The 13,988-nt window shown below is 38.8% G+C and overlaps 1 protein-coding gene across 5 annotated transcripts in view; it reads left to right on the top strand.

Annotated features, from left to right (window-relative positions):
* Window positions 1–13,988, top strand: part of CIB2 (calcium and integrin binding family member 2) — a 56,457-nt gene that overhangs the window by 5,255 nt on the left and 37,214 nt on the right. For 2 of the 5 annotated variants that reach the window (XM_069797946.1, XM_069797945.1), the window contains one exon: window positions 13,571–13,605. Coding sequence is in view for 4 of the 5 variants with exons in the window: in XM_069797945.1 (XP_069654046.1) it covers window positions 13,571–13,605 (35 nt within the window). In the remaining variant the exon portion in view is untranslated. Of the gene's footprint in view, window positions 1–480; window positions 676–2,562; window positions 3,689–13,570; window positions 13,606–13,988 lie in introns of those variants that run through there. The other 3 variants (XM_069797943.1, XM_069797942.1, XM_069797941.1) reach the window with 3 other exon arrangements.

Raw genomic sequence — 13,988 nt, forward strand, 5'->3', positions numbered from 1 at the left:
ATGAAGAAATGAGATGTCAGTCTTTTCACTGTAAGAATACTGTTAAGTATACAGAACCACAAGATTAAAACATATGCAGCCCAATCCACCCCTGGTGTCAATTCACTTCTGTATAATAGCATTAAAGATAATTTGGCCATTTATATTTAATCTGATTTGCACAGACAGGCAGCTTGAATCAGGTGGCTCTGAATGGAGTGCTATTTCATGCAAATCACCTGACTAAGTATTGGTCTGGTCTGACTGAGAACAGCTGATAGCTCTTCTATTTCAGTAGCACCAGATCATAGATATGAAACATGCTTAATTATATGCATAACTACTAAAGCCATTGATGAAGCTCATTCAGAGCTGAGGATGTGTAAGAACTTTCGGAACAGTGCAAGTTCTAAATCTCAAGAGGCCCTTAAGGATTGTTGTTTTCTGATTCAAGAAAAGCATGTTAAAAGAGTACTTTTAATAAATAGGGGGTTTTTTTCTTCTTTACTTTCTGACTTCGCTTGTGGAGAATCTTTTAGAACGTAACGAATCCAATGCCGCTGTATGTTGGGGAAAACAAAAAAAGCCCACGACACTAGTGGCTAGAAAAACAGAGGTCAGTTTGGCCACGTAACAAACAAGTCGATTCAACCGTCTGATATTGGAATAGATGCTTGCTGCACTCTTGATCTCATGGTAGGTCATTCAGGGTTTCTTTTGTCCTGACTACTGTAGCTTCTTCCTTCTTCTTCTGAAACTGTGCTGTGATACATTCTATTGGTAGAATCCATTTCCTTCACTTAAAGTTCTGATGTTTGCTTATCACTAATAAGCCTTGTTGAATACATTCTCATCCCAATCTATTTATTTTGTATATATGTTAATACCTTGTGGTTTTTTTAGCTCAGGACAGTGCTGGTTTGCAGCTAATCAAATCTGCATTTCTTAATGTTACAATCGAAGTCGTCTCTTTGAACAGTCTGAGTCTGTGGTTCAGCACTTTAGAATGTTTTTACTACATATCCAACACGCTTCATAGGATTTTTTTACTACGTATACAATATATTTACTTTCAGTATTATTGTTAAATGTTTGTTCTTTGTTGTTCTATGCTAAGGTAAATTGAACTCATACTACCCAATGCCGTTACCAGGTCAGGATCATTAGAAGCTGTAGTAAAAAGCACAAGATAATTCTGCAGGTGTTTTTATTAAGCACGCTAACTTGCTGAGCAAATAAGGACCATTGGCAGACCGGTACATAGAGAAGGTACAGAGAACCCTCTCCTGTTCCTATGCGCATGTATTGGTTTTATGTGGCAAGGTTTTGGTAGCGGGGGGGGTTACAGGGGTGACTCCTGTAAGAAGCTGCTGGAAGCTTCCCCTGTGTTCGAGAGAGAGCGAGCCTATACCAGCTGGCTCTAAGATGGACCCGCCGCCGGCCAAGGCCGAGCCAATCAGTGATAGTGGTAACGCCTCTGTGATAACATTTTTAAGAAGGAAAAAAAAAGTTGGGACGTGGAAAACAGCCACCGGAGAGAGGAGTGAGAACATGTAAGAGAAACAAGCCTGCGGACACCAAGGTCAGTGCAGAAGGAGGGGGAGGAGATGCTCCAGGCGCTGGAGCGAAGATTCCCCTGCAGCCCGTGGTGAAGACCCTGGTGAGGCAGGCTGTCCCCCTGCAGTCCAGGGAGGTCCATGGTGGGGCAGATATCCACCTGCAGCCCGTGGAGGACCCCATGCCGGAGCAGGTGGGTTCCTGAAGGAGGCTGTGACCCCGTGGGAACCCTGCGCTGGAGCAGGTTCCTGGCAGGACCTGCGGATCTGTGGAGAGAGGAGCCCACAGAGCAGGTTTTCTGGCAGGACTTGTGACCCTGTGGGGGACCCACGCTGGAGCAGTCTGTGCCTGAAGGACTGCACACCGTGGAAAGGACCCATGCTGGAGCAGTTCGTGAAGAACTGCAGCCCGTGGGAATGGCCCACGTTGGAGAAAGTTCGTGGAGGACTGTCTCCTGTGGGTGGGACCCCACGTTGGAGAAAGTTCGTGGAGGACTGTCTCCCGTGGGTGGGACCCCACGTTGGAGCAGGGGAAGAGTGTGATGAGCCCTCGCCCTGAGGAGGTGAAGCGGCAGAAAATAACATGTGATGACCGTAAACCCCATCCCTGTCCCCCTTGTGCCGCTGGGGGGGGCTTGGTGGAGAAATCCGGGAGTGAAGTTGTGCCCGGGAAGAAGGGAGGGGTGGAGGGAAGGTGTTCTGAGATTTCGTTTTATTTCTCATTTACCTTACTCTGGCTGATTTGTAATAAAAAGTGAGCTAATTTTCCCTAAGCTGAGTCTGTTTTGCCCGTGATGGTAATTAGTGAATGATCTCTCCTGTCCTTATCTCGACCCGCAAGCTTTTTGTTATATTTTTCTCTCCCCTGTCCAGCTGAGGATGGGGGAGTGATAGAACGGCTTTGGTGGGCACCTGGCGTCCAGCCAGGGTCAACCCATCACAGCGCACCAATGGGAAGTGAGCAGTCCCAAGAAACTTAATCATAACAGGTCTTTCCTCACTGTTCCCATCCTTTCTCGCTCAGCCTTCTTCTTACTGTTGTTATAAGAGCTTATCCGTCTGCAGATGTTAGATAATTTTGTTTGAGTTTATTCATTTTGTCTGTCTGCATCTCTTACATACTCTTTTATTTCATTTTTTAAATTTATTTTCCCAGGAAAACGCAAATAGGGTTGTAGTATTTAAAAATACCCTGTGAGCCCTCTAGTGGTACTTCCTACCTTTGCTTTAGGCTGGAGGAGCATTTTTTTCTTTCCAGCTGTGCTCGCTTGACACGATGGAGTCAGATCAACGTCTGTTTAAACTACTTTAATCTTCCCGTTTGGGGTGTTTGTTGTTTGTTGGTTTGTTTTTTTTTTTTAATTGTTTAATGTGAGAAGGAAGACTTGCATTCACAGGTGTACCTCGGAGTTTGGCACCTCTGGCAGCGACCTCGCATCCTTGATAGCCAGGGCTGGTTATAGCTCCCGAGCAGGCACCAGCCTTCACTGCGGAGCCCCCGCGGCACCCGCGGATGTTGCGGGGACGCTCCGGACACTTGGAGCCTCCGTCCAGCTGTACTGAACATTGGCAGCGTGGGGCAGGTCAGATCCAGGCACTGGCTGGGATGTGCTTGTATCTGCGGGGAGGGCAAATGCGGAAACGTTTGCTCTGCTAATCCATTTCTCTAGTTTGCAATAATTTCTCGTAGGTTTGCTCGCCGTGCCTGGGTAATACGACTGCGCTGCCGAGCGCCATCGGGTGACGCAAAGCTGCTCTGAGCTGCCAAGGTGCCGCTACCCGGCTTTTATGTTATAAAAGCTCTGTATGCCTCTTAGGAAAGCATCTGAAAAAGGGGGAGAATGGCATCACCGGTTTTGGGCGACACCTGCCTGTGATTTTAACGCTTTCCTTCCTAGTACACTCAAGTCAAGCCTTTGCCAAGATTCCCAGTACTGCGTCCTTCCTCATTGGACAGGTACAGTCAAAACCAGTTCGATGCAGGCTTTGGGATTTTTTCAGCGCATTCGCGGCATATACGTGCTCTAAATGCCTACAATACAGAGGAATCCAGCTACTTCTAATGGGATGCATTTGCATAGAGGAAGAATTCCTCATTTAAGATGGGTAATAAGCAAACGATATTTACTGATGAACAGCTAGATGCCTACCAGGTAAGATATCTTAGTTTGCATTAGGGGAAGGAAAGAAGTAATCTTCACATGTTTGTGGGGTGTTTGGTTTTGTTGGGTTTTTGTTTGTTTGTTTGGAGGAGTGTTTTTTCCCAAATATAAACAAAACCTTAATTTGTAGCCTGCATGCATATATTATATTGTTCCTTCCAGCATTTGTAATAGTATTCTAAGGCTGGGTTGTTGAATATACTCAGTTTAATTCCTTTCTCTGTATAGAGGGAAAGGAGTCAAATCTTCCATGTCTCAACTAGGAAGCAGGATAAAGACTGTGACTAGCTTGACAATGGGAGTTTTTAGTAGAATCTTTCTATGGAATGTAGAGAAGAAAGTCTAGCAATAACCTCTTTTTCTCTCCCTGATGCCTTTGCTGACAATAGAGGGGAAAGGGGGAAAAAAAAAAGGTCTTGTCTAATTTCACTTCTCTTAAGGATAAGTAATAGAAATATGCTTAATGTAATTCCAGCATAGGTATCCTTATGCTTGCATCTGCTCCTGAATGGCAGTTTCTAACCTTAACAGAAGAAATATCCATTTTATGTCCAGCTTATTGATACTTCTTTATTTACTTCACATTGCATCAACTGATTTTTTAATAGGGTAAAAAAAAAATTTCCCAGTTTTCAGTCATGTTTCAGCACAATGCAAGTCTTACTAAAGTGGATTGAGGGAAGCGATCTGCACAGTGGGCATCTTGAACAAGTTTCTGAAAATACAGTGAGGAAATATATCAAATAGAAGTGTGCTGAAGAAAGAGGCAGCTGACTACTTATTATGAGATGCAGACAGGGCTGGCTGCATTGCTCTGTTCTCCTACATGAAGCAATAAACATAGAATTAACAGTGCAGGAAATCAAGATTTAGTTTATCTCGTGATAATCAAGGGACAGATCCAGTGCACGCAAAAGTAAATAATTTTCTTTTTACCTTCAGGATCTTTGACTCAAGCCCTTGAAGTAGAAACTATGATTTTAAATACTAATTTTCTTTGGAGTTACTGCTAACATGGACTTTTCACAGCTGTAGATATTTAGCCACAGAGACTCAGGCTAGGGATATATGCTAAAATGCTTTAAAATGCTTCAAAATTTTATCCCATGCTGAAAATTAGGCATAAATTAAGTGCTCTTATGAAATGTCTAGCCTTTTTCTTGTCATTGTAGAAAATGTGAAAATGGAGCTTCTCTAATTTCCACTTTGTCACACATCTCACCCTCACCAGCAGTCTGTCACTGTAATATATTAGTCTAAGTTAGTGGTTTTAGACTTAACAGTCTAAGAGCCGAAAAGGCTTTTTTATATCCCTGCTGGATGGGCAAGAGGGAGATCAAAGATCTGTAAAACTTCAGTGCCTGTCTTCCTACTAACAATAAAAGTGAACACAGAACAGAGCCCAACTGCAGTGAAACAAAACAAAATCCAAGTGTAATTAATGTTATCTTCTTGACATAAACTGGCAAATGCAAGAGCTGAAATGTCATCCCTAATTCACTACTGTTCATGTTGAAATTGCCTTTCTCTAATGGCTTTTGCAGCCCCTGCCTTTGATAATGCTGGGTAATTGATCTCAAAGCCTGGCAGTAGTTAGACCCAGTGGATTGAGTCAGCCCGCAGGATTTCTCTGTTACAGGCGCACTTGTAGTTCCTTAGTATAGTGCTAGATAATTCTTGACTAGTAATAGCACTTGTTATATATGGTAAGTACAATAAAATAACAAGTTTCAGGACAAAACTGACCTCCAGGGTTTGTCAGGAAGGAATATTAGCCTCATGCTGTGAACAAACAGATAAAGTTCTTATTTTGGTGGTGATTTGTGTCTGTTCTGTTAGTTGTTGCATACCTCCTGGATCTTTTAAACATGGAAATCCTGGGCTTATTGCTGTAGCCATCCACACAGAGAGGTCTTGCCTCTCCACTGCATTCTGGGGGAGTATGCAGTTGCTGTAACACAAATGGAGCTGTTTGACTTGGAGTTTGCCATCTTAACCTGCATTTTTCTCATTTGTGGAATTCCTTCAGAACAGAAAATGGGAGAATGGGGTAATAGTTCCATAATTCTTAAAATGCAGGTTTTTCATTTCTTGAACCAGCAGTTGGGTTGCCAGGTCCTCAACACTGGACCAAAGTAAAACATTGTGTACCCGGGTCCTCTTTGCAACAGTCTGTTGTGCACATCTGTAGCCCAATGTACAGCCAGGCATCTACGTATAAATTGCTTTTTAAATGGATCATTGATTAATCTTTTTTTTTCTTTTTCCAAATGAGAACTAGGCAACTTCTTGTGAATTTGTACGTCTGTGAGTTGGTACTGTACTCCTTACAGTAATACCCAGGGTTACAGCATCCATAGTATCAGTATGGCAGAAGCAAAAGAGTCAGCTTAATCCTTTTTGTAAAATAGTTGTTTGGGTTTTTTACTTCCCCACAGGTCCTATTAGAAGACTGTTCAAAACCTAACTCCCCTCATGGTTAGACTTATAATTTCTTTATTTTGAATATATTTCTGGCTATTATATTATCTGGTTGTAACTTCCACCATTTTTGTCTTTAACACAAATTGCTCTGAGCTTATAGTACCTAAATACTACTTTAGTAGTGCAATTTTTATTATTTTTTTAAATACATTATGTTTTAAGCACATGTTCCATAGGAGACACTATGAGATGGAAAAGTGAGAAGTTCTTGTGCTTAAAGTATGGTAAAACCATATGCAAGTGTCTTTGGTTTTCAGGAGTAGATTAAGCTGCAGAAAAATCACCTGCTTGAAGAACTAGCATACATAAATCTCAGATCATTAATATGATATTAATGAAATAAAATAACCTTATTTGTCTAAAATTTTCTGAAATGCCCATGTGTAAACTTTTTTGCATATAAACTGTCATATTGAAGCATCACTCTTTAGCAGAACCCTTACATTTACATTAAATAATTGTAAATCTGGTCACCCTCAAGATGACCTCAATGTTTTTAATAGACGAGTATTTTGAATACTCTTCATTAAGGCTGGTGATGGGTGGCCAGGTGAAACTGTTTTTAAGAGAGATGCCTAATAGGACTTGATAATATTAAACCTGTCAGCTTTTTTTATTCAAAAAAGTTAGAGGCAAATTAAAGAAAGACTGGGAGGCTGCGTATCTCCTAACACCTTGTCATATCACTTGTTATTAAGATCATATAACCTGCTATTAAGATAGTGTTCTAGTTGGCAGCTCTTCAAATTTTCATAAGCTTAGTGAGATATTTTGGAAATCAGGCTTTTGCAAGCATTGGTTTCTTCATTGAGATTCACATAATTTAAAAAGTTAGCCTTGTAAGAAAATTAATTCTACTGGGGATTTCTGATTCTTATGCTGTTAGAGTACTTGACTGTTTTGGGGTTTTTTTTGTGGGTGGGTTGTTTTTTTTTTACATCAAATGCAAAATCTAACAAAGGTCTGGCTAGGGAAAAGGTAAGTATTAATCGCAAGAAAGGTGTCTTTCATTGCAGTTGAAGGAATGTTTTAAAATTAAGCTTTTAAAAGTTGTCTACAGATTTTAGAGGTCAAGTCTCATAATGAGAAAAGAATATGAACAAGAATTTTAGGGGTTTTTGAGTGATGCTGTATAAAGATGCTTGAAGCAATAGAAAATACAGGTATACAATAAAGTGACATCAGAGCTGTATATTGGCCTCAGTGCACTGTATTTCTCGATGAGAAACAATTAGATTGAGTAGGAAATGCATAGAAGCTGTGCCTGGGGTATGAACAAACTACTCCATGGTTAAATCAATCTCATTGCCTTTTCTGGGGTTACTCAAATAAGTGGTCTGAATTTGATACAAATTTGGTTCTAATTTTTTTCCTAATAGTCAGAAACTAGAGAATATAGGGCACAAATATTTTGCATCAGATATTACTGGTTTTATTGCAAGCCATTTCTTTTTGCATTTGTTCATTAATGGGATTATTTACATTATATAATGCAGCCTCAAAACAAACTGATGCTTATCCTGGCTGTCTTCTAGGCAATATTGCAAAAAAAGATAGTAATATGAAATAATGACTTACTACTTTTACACAAGAATTTGTCTATTACAGACCTAACTTTTTTCCTTTTATTTAAATCCTAGTCAAAATGGGATTCACCTATATTTCAGGAGAATTATGCAAAACCAGATGAAACAAGTTAAGTTATGATCTGTCAAGAAATGCCATTTATAGAGTGAAACTGGGTAATCAAGCTATCTTTTGATTTAAAAAGCTGTGCTTGACTTAATCAGGATCTTTGATGAAAATGAACCATTTGCAAGGATACAGAAAGTGTATTCATCACAGATTCTCCACGATCTTTTGTTAAAAGTACTTTTCAGTTTGTTAGATTATTGCTGTTAATGTGCAAATTTAAGTAGCATAATAGTGGAACAAAGTTTTTGCAAAATTATCCTGTAGTCAGATTCTGGTTTCACGTTACCACTTGGTGCATGTATAGATTGAGCAAAATTACATTTGTTGACAGTTTGCGTTTTCCTCAGTTCTTGCTAGTGTCTAAGTGTTTTTACTCCCATGTTGCAGTATGATTATATAAACTGGTTCTTATAGCTGTAGATTTTTCCTCCTGAAACTCAGTGGGTGTTTTAGTTGTTCTGGCTGTTGTTCTAAAATATATATCTGATTACAAATAAAGATAGGCTGGATGTTAAAATCTCCATTGACATGCTGATGCAACTGGCATTTTTTAATATAAAAAGCCCATATACTGATACTATTATTAATGCAGATACTAACTCCGACATGATTTTTTTAGTGTTTAAGTCTGGATTTGCTGAAGTACTTGCATAGCTATGCAACTTAAAGACTGGCGCTAGTCTCATTGACTTACAGTAACTCTTTATATATTTACAGTGATGAAAATACATAAATATCTTGCTGACTCAGTCTTGCACAACTCTATGCCACTATTAGTTGTATGGCAACTAGAATAAAAAGTATTGCATTTGTAAAATGTTACCAGAATAGAGTTAATAATAGATCTTATGTGAAAGTTCGTTTGCTTCTATTATCTAGCACCTTTTAACTTAGATTTTTTGATTACTTCATAGGATGATGTTTTTATGGTGTTTTGATTAAATGTTCTTACTGTTGGCACAGTACAAGACATAATTTGTGATTTTTTTTTTTTAAATGAAACCTCTGAAATAATTTGTTCGAAATATTAACATTTAAAATGCTGCAGCATTCAGTACTTCTCATTTCTCAAAAGCTGCTCGGTAAGATAGCTATATGGATCTGATCTGTCTTGCCTTGAAGATATTGTCAAAATTCTTGTTAGTCATCGGTTTACTTTGTCTGTGGCTTGCTGGCTTTTGTTTGAGACTGTTTTTCTAATTTCGAGTAATTTTGTATTGCTGAGACTGTTTTATATTATTTCCTTACTTATAAAACTTTCCAATGGAGCTGCTGCAGGATCAGAAAAAACCCGCCCTTATACAACTATACATATAAAAGGCAGGATTATATATGTATTGTCTTAGAGGAGAAATATGCATTTTATGGGTTTAAGAAATACTATTTCACAGTAGCTTTGCATACTTAGCATTGCTATTCTTTCATTCTGTTGTTCCTTTCTCCAGTTTTCTTCTTCTGTAGAGAAGCGTTTTGCTTATGTGAAATTAGTTTTATTTGAAAACTGTGCTTTGTGTGCAATGATACCTGCTTCTAAAAGTGGTAAGTGATAATCTTTCATTCAGTGGACCCTGCTGCCATTCATAAACTGCGTGCTGCGCTCTGGTGTTGGCAATGTATCCAGCGGAACAAATGACATGTGATCTGATTCTGGAGCCATACCTCATGTTACGTTCTGTATGTACACTTTACATACAGTTAAGTGTTGGCATTCTCAGCACAGTTATCGCTATTCCTATTTTTTGTTCAAATTGCTGTAGAATAAACATAAAGCAGAACTGATCTAGGAGTTTGCAGTAAAGCCTTACAGACTAGTGGAAAAGGTAGTGGACCACCGTATTCCAGTCTGTTCCTGTTTTGTCCTAAACCTGCATTCACCTGACATAGGAAGTCAAAGAATAAGACTCTAACAGCCTGTACATTCTGCTCTTTTATAAAGTAAATTTTGAGAGTAGAGACCATTAACCCTACTTTACAAGCAATGTTGAGTGACTTGCAGAAAGTCACGCTACCAGCCAAGAGCAAAGCCATCCATGGAACCTAAATACACCAGCTATCTGACTCTTTTCTCTGCAAAATATTTTAAGAACCAGTTAAGCCACCTAAATGCCAAATTTGAGAACCAGCTCCCATTATATAAGGTAATGATCTTATTGAAATCAATGGGAAATTTTCTGTTTGCTTTATTTTATTCACTTTGCTAGACATAAGGAAGTTAAGTGGGTAATTGCAGATTTGTTTAAGTGGTATCTTGCCTTCAGAAAACCAGCAGCGATCCTTTGTCAGACTTCTAATTAACTTGATTATTAAGGGCACAAGGACAGACTGAGTGGGACAGTTGCTCTTAGAAAAGGAGCACGCATTTTCTCAGGGGCTGGAGTAGGTGACCTTTCAAGTCAAAGCCTCTATTCTAAAAACTCCCAAGGGGCCTCCTCTTAGCAGAAATTTTTCAGGCCATTGTATAGCATTAGAAATAAAAGCAATGATTCTCAGGTTAAATTCTTGCCAGAATTCTTCAGTTGATAAGAGTTATGAAAACTCTGGTAACATTTATGTGTTCAGTATTTAGTCTGTGCTTTTCTAGCAGGACTCCCAGTGGCTTTAGTGTCCAGACAGAATAGACAGGTTGCTTTTTAAGTTCATAATAAATTCAAATACAGTACATATAATAGCAAATGTGTTCCATGATATTTCTGGCTTGAAGGAAGATGAATGTCATCATATGCATAAATAACAGATGCTTTCCAGGACCCACTTCACCTTTCCTTATGAGGGAATTAATTTAACATGTTAGTTTATTATTTATTTTCCATCATTTTGTATTTTCTGTCTGAATGAAGTAGCCAGAAGAAAATTGGATGATTCACCTCCGTGTTTCTTTGGCCAAAAGTCTTTAATTATAGTGGAATTAAATTGCTAGAGTTCCAGCAACTATGAAATGTAATTATGTTCTTGAGACCCCTGTTCCATCATGACTTTAATCCAACTTAGGGGTGTGCTTTCAAAAAAAAAAGAAAAAGGCAGTCCTGCACCCCTTTCCTGGAATCAATAGATGCTTGTTTTAGCTTCATCTCTTGTACCAGCACTACTGACTCTATATTCTAAGCCACTAAAAGGAAATGATCCAAGCTGGAAATGAATCAATTTTTGCTAGGTTAGTTTCCAAACACATGAGTTCCTTCCTTCAGAGTTCTCTGATGCACTTACGCTGCTCATTTTGGTGTGAAGTCCACGTAAAGGAAGAGGCAGAAGTAAGAAGCTGGGAGAAGCAAGACAGATGGCTGGACTTCCCTTTCAGAGATAGCCTGGAGCCGTGGCTCTTACATTTGCCATGTGAGACTGGACACGGTTCTTGATGGTAAAGCATTTCTTAAGTGGTGTGTATGATCTTGCTGTGGATCAAAAATATAGGCCAGGTCACAATTAATTTGTGGTGCTCTGGCCCTGAGTAGCTTTAAGATGTCTGCAAGTGGTCTGTGAAACCACTGTAAATTTTTTTGACACCCCTCATCCCTGACACACAATTCCATGTAATTGGCAGGCATAATTGGAATACTGCAGTTAGTTACAGTGGTCAGGCAGATACTTGCAAGTACTTTTGTTATAAAGGTTTTCAATATCAGTAGTTTTTAGATTATATTAGTAAAATTTTGTTTGATTAAAAAAAAAAAGCAGACAGTAGTGTTTGTTGTCAAAGATGTGAGGCGACTCAGATTAAAAAAAAAAAAATACGAGGACCTTCAGCAAAAAAAGTTTGTGATCTGATCTCTTAATGTGTCTTCCAATGGCATTTTTGCATGATTTCTGGAAGGTAAAGGGTAACGTTTCTTTTTCATCTTTATCTCCATTTGCATATCCATTCCCTGTCAGCTTTCTAGTTAAATAACAGTGTCTGCTATTTTCTCAACCCTGTATAATTACGGCATGATTGCTGCTGAGGGCATTACAATTATTTGTGAGATTGCACCTGCCTTTCATTAGTAAATGAAGCATCCTTAAGTGACAGTTTGACTGTAAGTGTTGAATGTGCTGGAATTAATGAAGACTTAACCAGCTGGCTCCTATTTCACTTTGTGCAGTTCCAGACAATGTGACATCAGTGACAGCAGCTCACAAGGTGCTTCCTATTGTGCCTTGTAACGCTATTCTGCTACACAATACACTAAAGGAAGAGCTGCTTCTCCTGCCACTTTATATGGAGGAGAGCAAGCAAACTCAATAATTGATACCATGCAGGACTGATAGCATACCTCGATACCTGAGACAAGCTGTTTGACTGCTTCAGCTAGCAGTGATCATTTGCTTTTCCCCTCCTTGGAAGAAGCAGGCATTTAGCCAGAATGATTTTCAGCTTAGGGAAGAAATGCTTTTTCACTAGTTGACTGAACAGCAGGACTGGGGGAGACATACTAGTTGTAGGTACTCTTAAGTATGACTTACTAAGGCTGATATTGTTATCTTGTCACTAGCTGATTTAAAAATATTACCTATTTTAAATATGTTTACATTAAGGAGGAAAACTACTAAGAGCTGAATTCTTAGGCAAATGCCTTGCCACATCACATGGGCCTGTGACGGAGGTGAATAATCAGGAAGAATTTTGTGGTTTGGTTGGTGTTCCCTATATATACGCCCTCATCAGCCACTAGCTCTAAGACAAGAAGATACATATTCTCTGAATTTATGACCTGAACAATGTTCTAAACTGATCATCCAATATTTCATTGCCACCAGTGTTCCTGGTTTCGGATGCAGGGTAGAATTTGCCCTAAATATACATTAGATAAGATAGTGGGGATTAGGGGCTATTTTTGTTAATGGGATGAGACTGGTTATTATGGTTCCTCACAGCACCTGAAAATACAACTTGTTTTGTGACTGATGTAGAAATACACGAAATGCAAACTATTTCACTGCTCATATTATGGTTGTTTTGTGAAGCGTGTGAATTCTTCTAGCAAAACACTGATGTTCCAGAGTGAATTAAACCGGTGTAAATGTAGTCCCACCACAGAGCCATTTAGAATGTAAGTGAATGCTTGTAAGCTCTTCTTTCACGTTCTGCCAGCTCTACTTTACATTCTAGTAAGTCATTTCGAATTCTGTGATACCACAGGGGAAGCTGAATAGTTTGCCTGCTGTTTGGAGCAGGGGCTGTCCTTTTATCTGTGTTCCTAACCAATAGGATTTTGCAGTCTTTGCTGAAGTGACCACAGTGCAAAGTAAATGTTAGCAAAAAGAGTTAATAACTTATAAGTGCATGACTTTTTTTATTAAATCAGTTGTCTCTAATAGAGGAATATTCCAAGTTAGAAGATAGTTTTCTTCATTTATTTGTTATTTATAGCTTTCTAGATCCATTTATTGAATGTTTTTGGCCTATACCTTTTTTCATTTAATTTTGTTTCTGGTCTGGTCATTCCACAATGGAGAAGTATTTCAGCAAGCTAGGGTTTTTTTTCTCCTGAAGTTTCACATTAACAGTTGGGGTTTTTTTATTGATAGCCCTGTCCTTGAGATATTTCAGTTATTTTATAGCGTATATTGCTCTCTGAGTCAGAAGCAGATGGTACTCAAATGGCATCTTTAATGTTTTTCTGCCAGATCTGAGTTTCCTTCCAAAAGGTTGAAAAATAATTCTTTGCAGTTTTCAATATTTCTATAGTACTATAACATATTTTCTGTTTTTTTTAACAGGATTGCACGTTCTTCACTCGGAAAGAAATCCTTCGGTAAGTAAATTGTATTAAATTTTTCCTTTGTGATTCATATAAAGGGACTAAATCTTTTTTCTGATTTGTGAGGAAATCAAAGCCAGTTATTTTGTATGAATGAACGAGTGTAGGATTGGACTCAAGGTACACTTATAATATGTAAATGTGTATTAGGAAACAGATGGTGATTAGCTTAATGTCAATATCATAGACTTTTCTAGGGATAAGCCATTGAACAGTTGAGAGCCAGTGACTTTTTATGAAAGGAATTTGCTGCTTTTCTGCTCAGTTATAGCAATGAGGGCACATCTTTCAGTCAGTACGGGTTTTGGTATGGACTTAAGTGTGGGGAAAACTGGTGGAACTTAAACTGCAGAGTGCCGAGAATGTTTGTTTCTGTA

The sequence above is a fragment of the Haliaeetus albicilla genome, chromosome 12, assembly GCF_947461875.1.
Source record: "Haliaeetus albicilla chromosome 12, bHalAlb1.1, whole genome shotgun sequence".
In the NCBI taxonomy this organism is placed as follows: domain Eukaryota; kingdom Metazoa; phylum Chordata; class Aves; order Accipitriformes; family Accipitridae; genus Haliaeetus; species Haliaeetus albicilla.